At 43.3% G+C, this 18,180-nt stretch overlaps 1 protein-coding gene across 1 annotated transcript; it reads left to right on the plus strand.

The window, feature by feature from the left end:
- Positions 1-913: 913 nt before the first annotated feature.
- LOC310692311 (serine protease 27-like) lies at positions 914-14,705 on the plus strand. The gene is made up of 6 exons (XM_083473034.1): positions 914-1,076; positions 8,610-8,636; positions 9,437-9,602; positions 10,171-10,442; positions 11,398-11,567; positions 13,100-14,705. The coding sequence occupies exons 1-6, from the start codon at positions 992-994 to the stop codon at positions 13,427-13,429; spliced, it is 1,050 nt and encodes a 349-aa protein (XP_083329160.1). The 5' UTR covers positions 914-991; the 3' UTR covers positions 13,430-14,705.
- The last annotated feature ends 3,475 nt before the right edge of the window (positions 14,706-18,180 follow it).

Raw genomic sequence — 18,180 nt, forward strand, 5'->3', positions numbered from 1 at the left:
CCACTTCCAAGGTAATGGGTACTGAACTGCAGACTTGATTAAGACATCTGATATACACTTGCCCATGGCCTTTAGCTCCATTATCATCAGACATCCCACTTCATTCTACAACCCCACCCTTTCTCACTTGCTGCTCCTTAGGCTTTGAGCTATTTTCCAGAAAACCTATATGATGCAAACTCCTCCACTTCCTTCGTATCTCTCCTCAAAGATCTCCCACCATGTATGTAAAACTTTTAGCATAACTTCTCAGTTCCCATAACCTCAAACTTTCCATAAATGGTGGGAAGAATATAATCTAAATATGTCTAAGTATGTGCAATTGAAATAACTGCATACTTTCCCAAATTATTTACCCCTATCTCCATTTCCATCCTCTTCCTCTATTCCTCCCCCATAAGCTCCTCAGAGCCAGGGACATGTTCTCTTATATTTTGTAAAGCACCATCCACACCAATACTATCATCAATATTATCCTTCTGCAACCTTATCAGGAGCATCACAGTGCTGCCACGTTTACTGAAATATTGCACTTCAGTGCTACTGTTCACAAGTTGTTGTTTCTTGGAGCTCAGATTTCAGTATAGGTTACCTGGGGTGTCACCACTCCCCAAGTGCTAGACAAATAATGGAGGCTGGTATGGAGCTGAGGGTGGATGAGCATGGAGAAAAGACAGCTGGGCATGGTAGGTTCAGGTGTGGTCTCTCAGTTGCATTTACTTCTTCCTGGCAACCTCAGCAATTGGCCCCAGCAGGATGGATGCTAGAAATGAAGGCAAAGATGTGTGCCAAGATCTGCTGAACTTGTTGGTCAACATTCTCGACCAGGACACAACCTACTTGCCACAGACAGCTATATAAGTGAGGTGACTCTCGTTGCTGATGACTGGATATCTTTCAGTCGCTTCCTATCACTTATGTGTCCACTTTCTGGAAAGCTACAGATTCTTCCTGATTGGCTCTTTGGTTTTTGGCACTAGCAAAACCCACCATGTTGGAGTGGCAAGTGATCAAAAGACAAGGCCTTGTGGCGACCAGGGAAGCTCGTCTACTCATGCTTCTGTTAGCACTGATGGGTAAGAAAAACCACCATATTTTTACCTACCTCCAACAGCTAAACCAATTGGACTAAACAACAACGAAATACAACAGTGAGTTTTAGAATCTTAGAAGGATGAGAAGACTCTTTGGTTTTGCTCCTAGCTCTAGGACAGAAGTGGTATTGCTTTGGTAGTGCAATGGGAAAGGGCTAATGGCTATGGACACAGATCTAGAAGAATGAAGTCCAAGAAGGATGTCTGAGTCTCAGCAATAGCCCACTTTCCAAACTTTGAATTCAAGGTTGTTAGCATTGTTTTGTCCTGTTATTCTCTAATAACCTTATAACAAATTCATTTACTGCCTTGTATTAGCAGCCTTTTAGATATGCATACAGAGGAAGGAAGAGGTGCCCATAGCTCAGTGGTATGTTTGCCATATTAAAGGTACCCAGTTTCATCTTGTTAAACTCTGTCATTGAGTTGTGGTCTGCCACTAAACTGTGATTGCAAAGACCTCCAAGAGCTGCTGCCAATCAGAAAAGGCAATGCTGGGCTACATGGATCAATGGACTGACTCAACTGAAGCTTTTCTTTTTCATATGTATTAGCCTATATCTGGACTACTTCCCCCTTTAGGCGTTCATTCCTTATTGCAGCCAGCACAATTGTGAAGCTGCTCCAGCAGCAGCAAGTGCAATGAGGGCAGAGTCCTAGTGGGGCTGTCAGTGACGCAATGGCAGAGGCATGGAGGAGATGGGGCAGATCTGCCACCTGAGGAAAATTGTTCCACCTTACCTCAGTGATACCTGCACTGAAGAAGTGGTGTGGGGAAGTCCGAAGCTTTCTTCAAAGGAGTAGAGAAAGCAGTTGAGAGGCAGAGCCCAAGCTTTGTCTGCAGAAGCACCCCCCGCCCCCCAGTTCATTCCCTGGCACCTCCAGTTAAAAGGTTCAGGTAGCAGAGGATGAGACAGACTTTCATTTAAGATGCTGGAAAGTAATTCTAGAGTAAGTTTTTTGGGGTAGATGGACCCGCTTTCTGACTCAATATAAGGGCAGGTCTAAATATTGTCTTGGGATGTGTAGAGTTCTCACATGTCTTTGCTCATTTGCAATGTGTAGCATCTGTAAGGAGCATGTTGAAGCTCCTGTTTCTTATCTACTGGACCACATCTCAGGCTCATCTAATCCAGCTTGCTGTTCTCACAGTGGCTAACTACAAGCTTGCAAGCAGGACTTGAGTACAACAGCATCTCCTGTGGTTTTCTAGCAACTGGCATTCAAAAGCATTACTGCCTCTGTCAGTTGAGGCAGAGCAAAGCCACCAAGAATCCCATTATAGTTTGGAGTGCTTTCGTGCTCATTTGGGAAGTGTACAACAGTTAAGTTCACATGGACCATGGTTTTGGAAGGAAGCTATTGGTCTGGTGCCACAACAGCATCCTCTAGAGTCCATCTAGCTCTCTTTTTTGATAGGGTTTCTCCCCCCCCCCCTTCGACCACCACAGAGGGGGCAGAGTTCCCATTTTAGTTAAGGATGAACACTATGGAAACAAAAAGAATTCAATGGCATTGCAGAGATGTATGTAAACTGCTCCTCCGGCTGAATGCTTTTAGGGACCTTAGAAACATAGAATGCTGGCAACTTGTTAATTCCTAGACACAATACCCCAGGTGTAGTCTGACCAAGGCAGAACAGAGCAGTACTATTACTTCCCTTGATTGGGATCCTATACTTCGCTTGATGCAGCCTAGACTAGCATTAGCTATTTTAGCTTCTGCGTCTGTTAACTCATGTTAAGCTTGTGGTCTACTTCAACCCCTAGATCTTTCTCCTATAAATGAGCATGTGCAAATCTGTGTTTACAGCAATGCCCCTGTTATAGGATCTACCATCTAACTCCTACCAACCTGTCTGAAATTATTTATTCCCATGCTCCAGCCAGCTGTATTGCTGCACCTATTTTTTTAATCAAACACACACAAACATATGCAAATACAAAGATGCCTTAAGCATAATTTTTTTTTTTATAGAGCAATTGTGAAAATTTATGTAGGCTTAATCAATGAATTAATTCATTGACTATAGACCACACAATTAATCACCCAAGGTTTCTGTAATGAGTTAGCAGCCTTCACCAAAGCATCTGGGACACTTATGTAAAGCTAATCTCTGATGATGTTGAGTGCACGTGCCAGAGGTTTAGCTGCCAGCCCAGATTTACCGCAGAATTTCCATGAAATTCCTCTGCTCAGGACTGGGAAACAGAAGTGGAATTCTTCCAGCAGGTCTTGCATGCACTAGGTTTACTATATTAAAAACACATCCCTTTGAAGCCAATGCTATCCAAATAGTGTCGCCAGCACATGAGGACTATAGCTCAGTGGCAAAGCACAAGTTTTTCAAGCAAAAAGTACTAAATTCAATCCCTGCCTATACTCTGGTTCTTTCTGCATTTACTCTTTATAGTGGTATAGCTGCTGTTTCCTCTTCTTCTTCTTCTTCTTCTTCTTCAATTTTTTGGCATGCTGCCAAACGACATAGGATAATAGAATTGTAGAGTTGAGAGGGACCTGATGGCCATCTAGTCCAACCTCCTGCAATGCAGGAGGAATCCTGTGCACAGCCGGTTGGGCACTGACCTATTGTACCCATCATTATTCAACTAGTTTTCCAAAATAATGTACTCAAGGAAACGCTTCAACCACCCCCCAAAAATCTGACTTTTGTGAACTATCCAGAATGGATCCTGAATATTTTCGTTAGTTGGGCATGTCTAAAAGTATCATTCTGGTTTCTTTGTGGAGGGTAGGGGTTGATGGGCATGGATTTGGAGATGCCACTTCCCTCTCTCTGGTGTGAACTGTCAATCTGAGAGCTTAGTTCAGAGGACGGACATAGCAGACAGAGACAATGGTACTGAAGCAAAGTACTGCTCATGACAGCAATCATTAGCTGCAGACAAAGCCTCATCACATTCACCAGGTTCACCATAGCTCAGGCAGACACATAGCTCCTCTTCTGATCTCCTATACTCCCACAAGATTTCCTTTGAAGGTATGTCTTGATTGTCTGTAACAGCCTTTACCCCAACTGTAGTATATGATCCAGTGTGGGGGTTGATTCTAAACACCAGACCAGTTCTGAATGTTCCCCGTGAACATTGTATACAAATTTCAACCAGCTGTGTCTTGAAATCCACATTACCTCACCCTTAGAAATCTCAACCAGATGGCTCCAATTTTGAAATCACAGCAAAGAGAATTTGTCTTTCTGCCTGAGGGAAGAGTTATGCCAAGCATTTATTAGTTTGCTTTTACTCCAGTTCTCCACAAACCTCTCATGAGTGGACTCACAAATCCTACCAACATCTATTTTCAGCTGCAAATAACTTTCCCTTGTGTCTCCATCAGGAGAATATATATATCTCCCAGTAAACCTCCCTACCTCCCTGGATTGTTCTAACATTTGCTTGATGGTCTATTAATTTTACAAGTTCTTGTGTCCTTCATTGGCATCAGGTCAGCCAGTGTTCCCTCTAATCGGTTTCTTAACACTCCTCCAGGACATATTTTCAGAAACATTCCTTCTTCCCCTTGCAGACATTAAATCATTCTGCCTCCCTTTATGTCTTATTATGGCTTTGCTTGGCTTTTTTCTGACTGCCTCCAAGTTCTCTTTTTTTCTCCTTCCTCACCCTTTGATCTCTGTTGATTATTCCTGTGTGGTTGTGGTTTTGTAGAGATTCTAATCAGCGATCTTATAGTTGCCTTACCTGCTTTGTGCTGCCTTATAGCTTAACTGCAGCTGGTTGTTATTATAAGTAAAGCACTTAGACATTCTCCTATCCTTTCAACTGTAGAGAAACTTAATTTTTATCCAATTCCCACTCTTTTTCCATCGTTCTTCTTCAGCTCAACTTTTTTCTTTTTCTTTTTGTTCTCCCATCAACCTTGCAAAGTAGATTAAGTTCACAGATTTGCAGAGCCCAAGGTTACACTGTGAGCTTCATGCCTAAGCAAAGATATGAACCTGGATCTAACTTACATTCTAACCACTACATAACACAGGTTCTGAAACCTGCTCCCAGCTTCTGGGATAGGTGAACCAATGTTGTGAAACTGGGCCTAGTTGGGTCTAGATCTTTGGTCTGGCCTACACATGCAGCAGAATGAGGTGGTAGAATAGATGACACTTCTTCACATTGCAGGTGAGGGCTCCATTTTATTTAACACTGCTCCATGTCACAATCCCCTGCAAGTTGAAAATTCGTGCACTGAGGGCAAAGATTCTACTCTATCCCTCTTCCTGCTGAGCTTGGCTTCATTTTTAACACAGGGAAATAGTCAAAAATGTGATTCCCACCCACCTGTAGTCTGAAGTGCTACAGTCCATTCTACCACCTCAGCACTTGACCACTTGATTCCCATCTCATCTGCTGCTTGAGCAGGCCCAGCCATCTCATTCTGTGGCTCATTCTGCTGCTTGGTATTGCTGGGGTTAACCCTTTCCCTTTACATCACTGCAAATCCGTTGCCATTTCCCCTGGAGGTTTTCAAGTCAATGGCTGAATCTTGTAGCATGTGAGGCAATTGGAAAACATCTCTGAACATGTCTGATGTGCCTCTGAATAACTGCAGCATACCCTCCAGATCAAAATAAGGATACACTTGTTAATAGTGGCAGAGAAAACCCAGCCAGATGTGCAGGGTATAACATCATCATCATCATCATCATCATTATTATCATTCCTCCTCCTCCTCTTCCAATTTTCTCATAGCAAGTTAGGGGGCATGGGAAATACCATTATATCAGATGAAGCCATTGCTCCATCTCAGTATTGTCTATGGCAGCAGCATTGCCCTTCTTTTTTTACTGGCAGCCTCATACCCAGCATTGCTTGGTGCAGGCCCACAATCTAAAGTTTAGTGAGGGTGGTGGAGAAATGAAACCATTATAAACCATCCATGCTTGGAAGTTCTAAGAAACCCCCCAAAAATCACTGCAGTTTTCAGATCAATGGTTAAAATCAATGCCATTTTGAAAGGTCCTGACCACTCTTTCATTCAAAATGGTGTCCAGTTGTAGCCAAACATGTATGAAAATCTGCTCCTTGATCTCAGGAACCACTATACAAATTTTGCCTACTATATCTTATGACTTATAATGAGCAATCAACTTTCCAAAATATAAAGTAGATTTTAACTTATCCCACCATAATTTCAATTGATTTCATTTCAAACAAGTCCATTTATGGCCATTTCCTCACCCATTTCCACCTTTGACCCAGTCTGCTGCTGGAATGCTGACCTGAAAGGGTTGGCTATGTTTGAATCATTAAATGTTCCCCGCTTTAGGTCTACACTGCCTGGCAGTAGCTCTCTTAAGTTTTCAGATGAAGTCTTTCCTGGCCCAACTTGGAGATCCACCATGTGAACAAGGCTCTTTTGCATGCAAAGCATGCACTCTAATCTACCAGTGACTTATGGTGCCAAGGATCAATGCCAATGCTTCCTCATCCATTATTACACTGTTGCTTAAGTCTCTCTTCTACCTGTTGTATGCTGCATTCATTTATTCTGCAGCTGCTTGAAATCCACTGATTGAAAACCAAGGCATGTTTGTTCCTTGGCTTAATAATGCATGGTTATGCTCACCCAATTTTTCTGAGAGAAGTTCTAGGCCCAGTGCATAAGGCAGCTCCTAGGGCTGGCTTATCTACCTGAATACAGTTGTGAGACTCTGTCTGCCTCTGACTTCAGAGGAACTCAAGACCTGAGGGAAAATTTGTGGCTCAGTTTTTGTTGCTTCTCCTCCTTTTTAAAGCCAGACACTGAAGAGACCTGTTAGGAGTAAGCATGGATCAATGGTATAAAATAGTATGGAAAACAGCTTTATCAGAAAAAACTAACTAATAAACTGAAACTGACATGGAGACAAATAGAAGAAGATGCCTTCACCCCAGTATAGTTCTTCTTTATCACATACACACTCCAACAAAACAACAACAACAATCTGCCAACAGCATGTGAATCAATCTGGCTAACATGATTCAAAAATACACACACACCCTGCTCACACACAAAAACCAAATCTCACTACAGCCAACCAAAGACAACCAACCACACCCTAAGCCACCCCAACCTCTCTCACCACCAAGGAAATACAACAAGTGAATAGTAAGAGAACCCATACAAGTAACGCTGACACAAAACCCCACACATACACTAAGTAGAAGAATAGAAGAATAACCACCTGACCCCACCCCACTTACCGTTCCCCCCCTTTCCTAACCTAACACTGTATGTCACACTAATGTCTCACAACAAATGAAACTGATGTGCAGAAAACACAACTTGAAAAAAGAGACAACACATGTATTTTTGTAAACTAAGAAACCTTTAATAAAACTATGTCTTTTTTAAAAAAAATAATACTAACAAGCAGAGAGATACCATCTTAACGATCCTGCAGCAGACATGTGTCTGCAAGGAAGAGCCATTAATTGAGATGAAAGAGACATCATAATAGTTTCTTTAGTTGATTTTGATGATGTTATAATTGGGTTTCAGGGTGTTGCCAGGTAGGTGGGGGAAAGTAAATTACGGCTTTGCTAAATTAGTGTTCGAGAGAGAGGTTACTTTGGGAGCACAGGTTCTTGACTGGAACGGAAATTGTGATGCCACAGTACAGAAGGAGAGGCTGGTATGATCAAGACGGACAAGGTAGCATAGATGTCCCAGACAGTGAGGAATTATGAAGCATACCAGTCTATTGTTTCCCGATTGCAACTGGAGACATGGATGTATGTGGGCTGTTGGGATGAAGATATGGGCTAGACTTGCAGTCGGCTTAGCTGCCCCACCTCAAGCCCAGCTAGAGCCAACAATCCACATACAACCACCCTGTTGACCTGCCCCATAATCCTGTATAATTGCTGCCCACCTCCCAGTTAAAGGCCAAACAGAATACGTGTCTGTGTGCTGTAATTTCTGAGAAAGAAAAGAGAAGGGATTTTCCAGTCCCACCCAGGAGACAGGAATATGTATACAACAGGAGAAACTTTTCATTCGGGATTTCAGCTGAATGAGCTCCTTGTTTTGGTTTGATTCTGGTAGAACCAGTTTTTGTTGATGTCTACCATTTTACTAAGATCATTAAAAAAGAATTAATCCCATCCTCTAAAATGTTTGCACTCCCTCCCAATTCTGATTCATCTGCAAATTTGATACATTAATGCAACCTGCTCATTTGTCAGGACTGATGTCAGGACATCGAGAGATCAAAAACATACCTAGAGAGCTTTTATTTGGCACATTCACTGGGAAAGGGAATGATGATGACTACTGATGGTCCATAAAGTTGTACACATTATTGTGTTGGCGTTGGGACGTCCTGGAGGGAATGTATGTTGCCTTTTTCAAGGATGCTTCCTGTTTCAAGAGCATTGGCTTGGAATAAAGTAGAGCTGCTGTTTGGAGATACAGTGCAGCTGCACCAATGAGTCTTAGATCCAGTGAATCTCATCGGATTTCTTGGCACCCTCTCACTGCTGTCTTGTCATGTTGCAGGTCTGCAAGAAGTTCAGGCTACCAGTGGTGAGTGTACATTTTCTGCATTTCTCTTCCTTCTGTTTCAAATGTATTGATGCATGTCACCCCAATCTCTGAACGGTTTGAGATTCCAGGGGTTGAAGGCTTTTATGCAGGGTTTGTGTTTTCCCTCCAAATTCAGCTTTTTCATTTGAAAATATTTGGCTCAGCAATTCCTTTGTCCAGAAATTGCCCAGCTGTGTATTGGAGCATATATGTGAGGCATGGAATAAGTAATTTAAATATTTTTGCATGTCGTGAGCCCAGATTGTTCATCCACAGAGAAGTCTTCTAAGGAGCTGTTTTGCTAGCACTGAGTAATTTTTTTCTCGTTTCTTCCTTGGGGCAAGTGAAGCACTGAATACCTTTTGATGCAGAGACACTGCAGGGGTGCCAACTAGAATAAATATGGGAGGCAGATAAGCCCTGCCCTACACAATTAATCACATGGTGTGGTGCATGCACATCATTTGAACGGCAATTGAAATCAACTTTGGGGGCCCCAGCCCCTCAAATACTTTATTGGGGTACTGAAGGGAACTTGGCCCCTAGGAGTGGCTCCTATGAGAGACGGAATTCCCCCACCTTTATGAGATTCTGCCCGTTGCACCTATATAAGAGTCACTGCTGTTGGCTTGCTTTTTTCTCACCAGGGATAATGATGAAGATGGCCATACGGTTACGTGAATGTGCTGTTAAGGTTGAGTCAAACCTGTCTCCACTATATTATCAATTAGAATCCATATGATCTCCGTGTCTCCTCTAACCTCATGGCAGTTCGAATGAATCTTTGTCCTTTCTTGCAGCCTGTGGGCGGCCTCATGTCAGCCTCAACCGGATTGTGAAGGGACAGGACACAGTGCCAGGGGAGTTCCCCTGGCAGATCAGCTTACAGCTGAACAAAAGGCATGTGTGTGGAGGGTCCCTCATCTCCGAGGAGTGGGTGATAACCGCAGCACACTGTTTCTATCAGTGAGTATACAGGGTGGGATGGCAAAATTACTGATGCCTTTGGATCCCCCAACCCAGAATACTAGATCTGGTAGAGTTGCCATATTTCAAAAAGTGAAAATATTGACACAAAGGTTGTTGAGCATTGGGGGGGGGGGGTTGCAAACCAGAAACCAACATTGCTGACACGGGTTGCAATATATCTGGGTTGCAATATGTCTGGATTTTTCTGGACATTTAGCCAATTTCTGACAGGACACTGCTTCTGATTACAGTATTCCGGGTACATCTGGGAAATTCCGGATGTATGGCAATACTAACTCTGGCCTTTTGAGAAGGAAAGGACAGGCAAAGAAGTTACCACAGCTTGCTCTGGCTTGCTCTTCTCCCACCCATCCCCCACTCCACCCACAGGGTCAACTATCAAACTCACACTTTCTGAAACAAGATACAAACTGACACAGAGCAATCATTCAAAATGTGCACTGATCCAAATTTTGCAGTGCAGCTCTCCAACAAAATTTGCTCCAAAATCCAGCCCCGAATACCATTCATTCACCTAGCCCCACTCTTTCTGACATGTTTCCAGGTTCAGGGATCTCTCCCAGTACCAGGTCCTCCTAGGGGCCAACCAGCTATCCAATCCTGGCCCCCAGTCATGCTGCTTGGGAGTGAAGAAGGTCATCGTAAACCCAACTTACGCAGGACAGACCAGCAGCGGGGACATCGCTCTTGTGCAGTTGACCAGGAAGGTCCACTATTCGGAATTTATCCTACCCATTTGCCTGCCTGATGCTTCTGTGAAGTTTCCTCCGGGCAAAGTTTGCTGGGTCACCGGCTGGGGCAACCTGCGTCATTCAGGTTTGTTTGTTTGTGTGTGTGTGTGTGTGTGTGAGAGAGAGAGAGAGAGAGAGAGAGGGAGGGAGGAGGAAGAGGAGGAGACAGGGGCAGGATAAGGGGCAGGAACTTGTGTGGAGGAAAACGATATAGTAATAACTTCACAACAGAAAGCAGGGTACCCAGTAAAATTGCTTTATATTAAATTAAAATCTAAAATTGAATATGAATACCCTATACCAAGGAAAGCAAGAGTGGGGGGGGTGGCACGGCGATGTCACCACCCTCAGGGATGACATCCAGAGCAGACTGCACCCCCCGCACCCCCTTCCTCCGCCAGTGACAGTAGGAGAGAGAAAGAAAAGGAGGAGTGGCTAAGAGACCCTGTTTGGTGTAGTGATTTGAGTGTTGTACTAGGGCCTGAGATATTCGAGTTCAAATCCCCACTCAGCCACAAAACCAACTGGGTGACAGTGGGACAATCACTCTCTCTCAGTCTAACCCAGTGGCGAAGCTGCATGCTCCGCTACTGGGCGCGGACAGTAGGCGGGGGCGTGGCTGGCACGCCCAGGGGTGTGGCATGCGTTCTGGGGGCATGGCACCCGGCACACGGGGGGTGCACAGAGCATGTCCGGGGGGGGCCGCCGTGATGGCATCCTACCGGAATAGTGGTCCTGGGGGCGGTCTGCTCCCTCCGCACTCCCGTTCCTCCGCCAGTGGTCTAACCAACTATATAAGGTTGTTAGTGAGGATAAAATGAGTAAGGGGAGAACCATGTACACAACACTAGGCTATTTGGAGGGAGAGAGGATATCAATGTGATAAATAAATAAAGTTAATAGATTGGTAAATATGAGAAATGATGGGATGGAGAGGCTCAATGCATGTCACTGTATGTATGTGAGGAGACACACTCCCTCCCCAAAAGTGCATTTAAGGGGGAGGATTGCTTCAGTGGTGTATGTCGTTCTCATTGCAGTCGACCTTCCATCCCCACAAACCCTGCAGAAGTTGCAGGTGCCCATTATTGACTCCAAGACATGCAGTGCCCTCTACCGCACCAACATAGCTGATGGCCCGATCCCACGGGTGATCAAGGATGATATGATCTGTGCTGGCTTTGCGGAGGGCAGGAAAGATGCATGCAAGGTGAGAGTGCTTATCTGTTCGTTCACTTCTAAAAATGTGTAAATACTCCTCCTGATCCACTATTATTGCTTGGCAACTTCTGCTGCTAGCACAGATGGATATTTGTGTTTATGTCTTAAGAGAGTTGAAAGTAGTTTGAAGGCCAAACTAGATATGACAGGAAGGCATGATTGCATTTAATGTTTCTTGGTTGTTGTTTTTTAAAAAAAAACAAATAAAAACTACAGAGGGAAGGGATCACAGAATGCAGGAGTGATTAGCTCTCCCTTCCCACTGTGGTTTCAATTAAAATTCAATGGCCTCCATAGCTGCTATTAGCTACAAGAATAGCTGCAAGAATAGAGGTGGTGCTTCAGTTTTGGTTCTGTTCATTTTTCATTTCCCCAACTCAATTCTCTACTCCTTCAGCTTCCAGCATCAGACAAAATGGACCCTGGCCTATTATTCTCCTTCCTAGGATAAAGTGGTATCAAACCAGGTCAGGGGTGGGGTGTAGAAATGCTTACCCCCACCCCCAGAAGCATTTTTATTTCTCATTATGACATCTCTTCTTATCTTACTCTTTGAGATGCTGATGAAGCCAGCCAAGGCAAAGCAACTGGTTCGAGCAGTTCACCAGGTTTTTTATTTCAGATTCTAACCTCACAGACACAGGATCAGAGGCCTAGAAGAGACCCCACAGATATAATTAAAATTGACCACTCCCCCTCCCCCTCAAAAAAATATAACAACTGTCATGGCATGCTAAATTTCATTCACAACAGTGGGCATGGTGTGACACAACATCAGATGTCAATGGAAATGTTGCAACTTTTTATTTGCATGTGTGCTTCTGTTCCCCTAAGATTGCCTCATGAAAACAGGGGGTGAGGTCGGGTGGGGTAAATAACTGTATGCTGGAACACTGCCTCAAGTTTCATCACATGCTGTGAACCACACAAACACCACAAAACTCCTGCACTTTTCAGGGTTTACACAGTTGCAAGCATTTTTGTTCTGGAACCAATTAATAGAGGAATAAGTACGGAACTCCTGCTAGCTTTTCATGTGCCTTTTATGTCATGTGAAAAAGCACATAAAATGCAGCAATCATTGGGTAAGAAAACACTGGGGACACAAAATAAACTGCTGTCTAAATGCAGTCTTAGTTCATTCTGCGGTGCTCTGGGGCAGCAAAAAATAGAATGGAAATAAACCAGAGCATTTGTGGTATAAAAAGTTAGGGGATTTCAGCTGAAAGTCAAGGGATATTCACTCACTGGAAATGGTAGGTGACTGTTCCAAATCTTCTGCACAGACAAACAGTACTGAGAGTAGGATTGTGTGTGACAGCCCCAACAGCATCATGGGTGCAAATCATCATGAATGTGCATTAAAAAGAACATCTACGGGGCCCTCAATGTTCAAAACTGAACTCACCACTTTATATCTCCTAAAATACACCTGCTGTTAATATTAATAGAGGACCTTGTTGGTGATAGCAACTCCCATTCATTGCCCCTATTATTCATTTCTGTTTCTTTGTTTCACAGGGTGATTCTGGGGGCCCCATGGTATGTCCAGTTGGCCAGTCATGGGTCTTGGCTGGCATTGTGAGCTGGGGTGAAGGATGTGCCATTGAGAACCGCCCTGGTGTGTATAGTCGGCTCACATACTACCAAAAGTGGATCCACAGCCATATCCCAGGCATCCAATTTGTCAAAGACCCAAATAGCCATGGACTACGTGAATGGCGTGACATACATTACTGGAGGTCAGACACCAGTGGGCAAAAGCATCCCGGAGTCCACTTACCTTCCCACGCCTCTTCTCTCAGTGCCAACCTTCTGATGTTCTTGCTGTGTCTACTGATTCTCATATAGCCAAAAGACAGCGGGGAATGCGTTTCCTAACAAGCAAGATTATGAAACAGAAGGATGCCATCAAGCTTTTCACTGACCTTTCTGAGGTCTGGCCTTAATTCCCAGTGAAGCATCACCATTAGCTGTACCAAACAAGCTGGCTTTCATTATCTTCTTTTTCAAAGGGGGGTGGGGGGAAGATCATTATTTTTATTTATTGTTGAAATTTTTTTTATTGGAATTACTGCTTTCTCTGATGTGAAAGACATTTCAAGAACTTCTAGGCAAGACAAACAAACCAGTTAAAACAAACATTGTTCTTCAAATGCAAAGGATGATTATTAAGTTGGGTAGAAATTACGACTTTATTTTTATATTAGTGCATGGTCAATGAGGATTTTTGCTGGCAGTTTCTTACTTACCAGTACAAAATGTCAACTTCCTGTATGTAAAATATGTTTTCATATTCTGGAGTTATCAAAAGTTTCTATCTGCTTTACACACACACACACACACACACTGAATTTCATCCTGGTTTAAAGTTTTCAAATGTGACTCTGAACACTGGATTTAAATTCTGGAAATACTAAAGGTTTTTTCTCCATTTTGAATCTATATTTCAACTGGCCATATTTGACAAGTCTTAAGCCAGAGGTTGACAGAATCATATTTAATTAGTGGAACTTGATTTTTTTTTTGCAATCTTCTTTTTCACGCCATGTTGTGATTTAAATTATTTCTCCAGTAGTATTGAGATATGTATTTGTATGGGTGTGTGTTGTTTGTCTAGTTCAGTGTGCACAGAGATTTCAGGGGGTGGGGGCCTAAAACAATCAGGCGCTGTCAGGCCCCAGAATTAATCTTTATAAATGTCTCATTTTCTCCCCAATCACTCCCCTCCACAAGTATGTTATGCTATGTTGCATTTGTTTCCTTAATTGCACTGAAGGGAATCTCACTGTGCATGCTGGAGTCACTGAATGTGTGACAAAGAACCTTTTGATTGGGCTGTGTGACTCTCTATGATACATAGACGTGGGAGAAAGAAAGTGCACCCTCTTTGAATTCTGTGGTTTTACATATGAAGACATCATAACAATCATCTGTTCCTTAGCAGGTCTTAAAATTAGGTAAATACAACCTCAGATGAAGAACAACACATGACAAATTACATTGTGTCATGATTTATTTAAGAGGGATAAAGCCAAAATGGAAAAGTCATGTGTGAAAAATGACATTATCTTAGACTGTTAGATATTGTGTTATTTTTAAGACAATAAAGAAATGACCAACTCCAGCAATGTATTTCACTTCAGAAAGTATTAGATCAGTGTGTCCAAAACTTCTGACAACTACCAGTGCAACAGTCCAAGCCCTTAACCTTCAAGGCAGCAGATTTTACTTCGCGTCTCTATTATGTGTACAGATAGTGCCAAGCAGAAATCCTCCATTTCACAGTTGTTCCCCTAAGCACAAATTCCATAGTGGAAAAAGGACATGGATTCCATTGCCAGAGATTTTGGGTTATGTCCTTGGGTAACACAACAGCTCTATTTAGCTGTAAAAAAATATTATGCCTTTGAATTGTTACAGGAAGCGGTTAGTGTGCATACATGTTCAAGAAATAGATGAATTATAAAGTTGGGAACTGGATTTAAATCAACCCTGTTTCTTGGTGAATTAAATTATAATTCAGATGCATGACATAAGTTGCCTTGATTTAAATGGATCCATCCAGAAAAAGGACACAAAGCCAAGGATTTGTGTAGAAATTGGTCAGGCTGACTAGGGCTAATGGGAATTGGGGTTTGAGTCCACCAAGATCAAGGAGGAATCTACATACATATAAATGAAAATGAAAATGCTTTTTAAAAAACAACATGCTTTTTAAAAAACAACATGTTTTGAAAAATATATTAAATTTCCCACAGCTTACCATCACCATCTAGTGTCACGTTTGTATATTTCACTTTACAACACACTTAAAATGTTTCATTTGCAGCTGTATAGCTGAGTCCCTAGAAGACCACAAGCTCCCTACCCTGCTGTGTGAGTAATGATTGAATGCTTCAGTCTCAACTGCTGCAGAGGTAAGGTATACTTAGGGCAGGCATAGGCAAACTCAGCCCTCCAGATGTTTTGGGACCACAACTCCCACCATCCCTGACCACTGGTCCTGTTAGCTAGGGATCATGGGGGTTGTAGTCCCAAAACATCTGGAGGGCTGAGTTTGCCTATGCCTGACTTAGGGGTTGTGTAAGTAAACTGCTAAGAGTTTCCTTTTTAATGGTTACTTGTACAGTGGAAGGAAAGCTAGCTCATCCTAACTATTTTTAAGGCATTTGCAATATCCCCTCCCCTCTAAAGGCAAATCTGGGTAAAGAGGACCCACTGGTTTGCTAGGAACAGATACCAGAAATCAGGTATTTTTCCTCAGTAACAATGATGAGGACTTTGTTACATATGTAGTCATAAAACACTGGGTGTGCCTGAGACTGTCAACATCACAACATCTATGGGCTTGTTAATATCTGCTGATTGAATCTTGTTAACTTCAGTGGATTGATCCATGCATGATATCTCTATGTTTCAACATATGTCACTTCACTTTATCTTTTCAATCTCCCCCTTGCAGAAGAGTTTCTCCCCACCACCGCCCCAAACCATGCGTACATCTTGTACCCAACCTATTCACTTTATCTATCAGGCAAAGTTGTTTCTTGCCTATAAAACCTCATGTCAGAATTGCTGTGTTCAGCAGTGCCAAGGGTTTAAACTAGCACTATTACACTCCCACCAGTTGCAAAGGACTGACACTTATTACTTCCACCAAATGTGATACCACCATCAGATACTATCAAATGTGATGTATTACTGTGTGTGATGCACACAAGCATTGCTCCCCTGCTCACTAATCCCCTTTTCACTGCCTTTCCCAGCATTTCTTCTACACAGGGGTCAGCAAACTTTTTCAGCAGGGCATTTAAGGCATTTGCAATATCCCCTCCCCTCTAAAGGCAAATCTGGGTAAAGAGTCCACTGTCTCTAAGACCTTGTGGGGGGCCAGACTATATTTTTTTGGGGGAAATGAACGAATTCATATGCCCCACAAATAACTCAGAGGTGCATTTTAAATAAAAGGACACATTCTACTCATGTAAAAAACACACTGATTTCTGGACCATCAGTGGGCCGGATTTAGAAGGCGGTTGGGCTGGATTTGGCCCCCGGGCCTTAATTTGCCTACCCATGTTCTACAACATGACAATACCCTGCCTCATTTCCTATCACATTGTGTTCTTTTTCTCTCTCAGCTTCTGAACCCACCCAAGGATCACAACATCCCCCCTTCCACCAGCCAAGCTTTCTCCCATCCACAACTTGTCCCCCAGAAAGGACAACACTATTATCTCTTCTCCCTCTTCCAAGTTTCTCTTTCTCTCTCTCTCTCTCTCTCTCACACACACACGTATGACTAAAAGCCTCCCACAGTGTCAAAGAGGGAGGAGAGCCCATCTGGCAGTGCTTCCCTTCCTATGCTCCTCCTCCATCAAAGGTGACCCATTTGAACTCTGTGGCGGATTCCTGTAAGTGCCAGCTGTCAAGTCCTAGCTCAATCCACATGATTCTTGTGCCTTCTAGTGGCTCAGACTGTCATCACAGCATGATGACAGGCCAGTGTGTGTATATATTTACACACACATCCCCCCCTATTACTGCACCCCTTCTATTCTTACATGATTTACTTATTTGTTCAATCTTCCCCATCCCTTGCCATCATGTATTTATATTTCCAGTCAACAAAAAACCTCAGTTCACCCATTAGAAGCAGTGGTACAAAACAGCACAGCCACTATTTTAAAGTGGGGGGGGGGAGTAAGTTGCATTTTACTATTGAATAAGAATTAATAAGAACAGATGGTCTCGCTGGCTTGAATGGTTATTATGTAATTGAACTTGGCTACTGTTGCTTCAAATCAGAATATTTACTAGGTTGTTACTTTACTAAGGCAGCCCTGAGAATTTCAGCTTGTCCCCCTATTTAAACCTATAGGAATGCAGCCTCAACTGTAAAAAGAATATTATTTACTGGTGTAACAATTGCATTTGCATGGACAGGCAGAGTCCCCCCAACCCCAGGCGACCCGGGTGGAATAATGACTCAAGACACTGTGTTATGGGATTAAAATTGGCCACAACTTTATTAAAACTTCAGATGTAGGGAGACCTTGGCTTAGGCATTGGGTGTTTATCCCTCCCAGTCCCTGGCCTGGGATCTGGGGAACATCAGAGTTATCCAGAATGTGTGGGGATTGGGCTGGCTCTGGAGAACATATGTTCAAGCAGAGAGCCTGCCCCCCGTTTCACCGCCATTGGAGGGGAGAGCAATGACAACCTCTTGGCGTATGGCCAATGCCTCCCCTCAAGACCCCTTTAATGGGAAACCCTGGGATCAGCACTGCAAGGGGGGTGTGGGTCACTGCTTCACGCCCCCCCCCAATTTAGGAAGGCAGGCTAAAGGATTCTGCCCAAGGCCTGAAACCGCCAAAGTTGTGATGTTTTGCTACAGGGAAGGCAAAACCTGCCAATGCAGGAAAATTGATTTCCGGCCCTTCAACAGCGACCATGACATAGCAGCGCCCGCATAACTGGAGAAGAGGTTAAACTGCAAAAGAAAGCTTAACTGAGAGAGGGCAGGGTGGGGAAGCTCTGGAGCCGACTGAGGATTCCCAGGTAAGTACCTCCCTCTATTGTGTGGGCAGGCCAGTCCC

This window comes from Podarcis liolepis (genome assembly GCF_965112155.1).
Source record: "Podarcis liolepis genome assembly, chromosome: 13".
Lineage (NCBI taxonomy): Eukaryota > Metazoa > Chordata > Lepidosauria > Squamata > Lacertidae > Podarcis > Podarcis liolepis.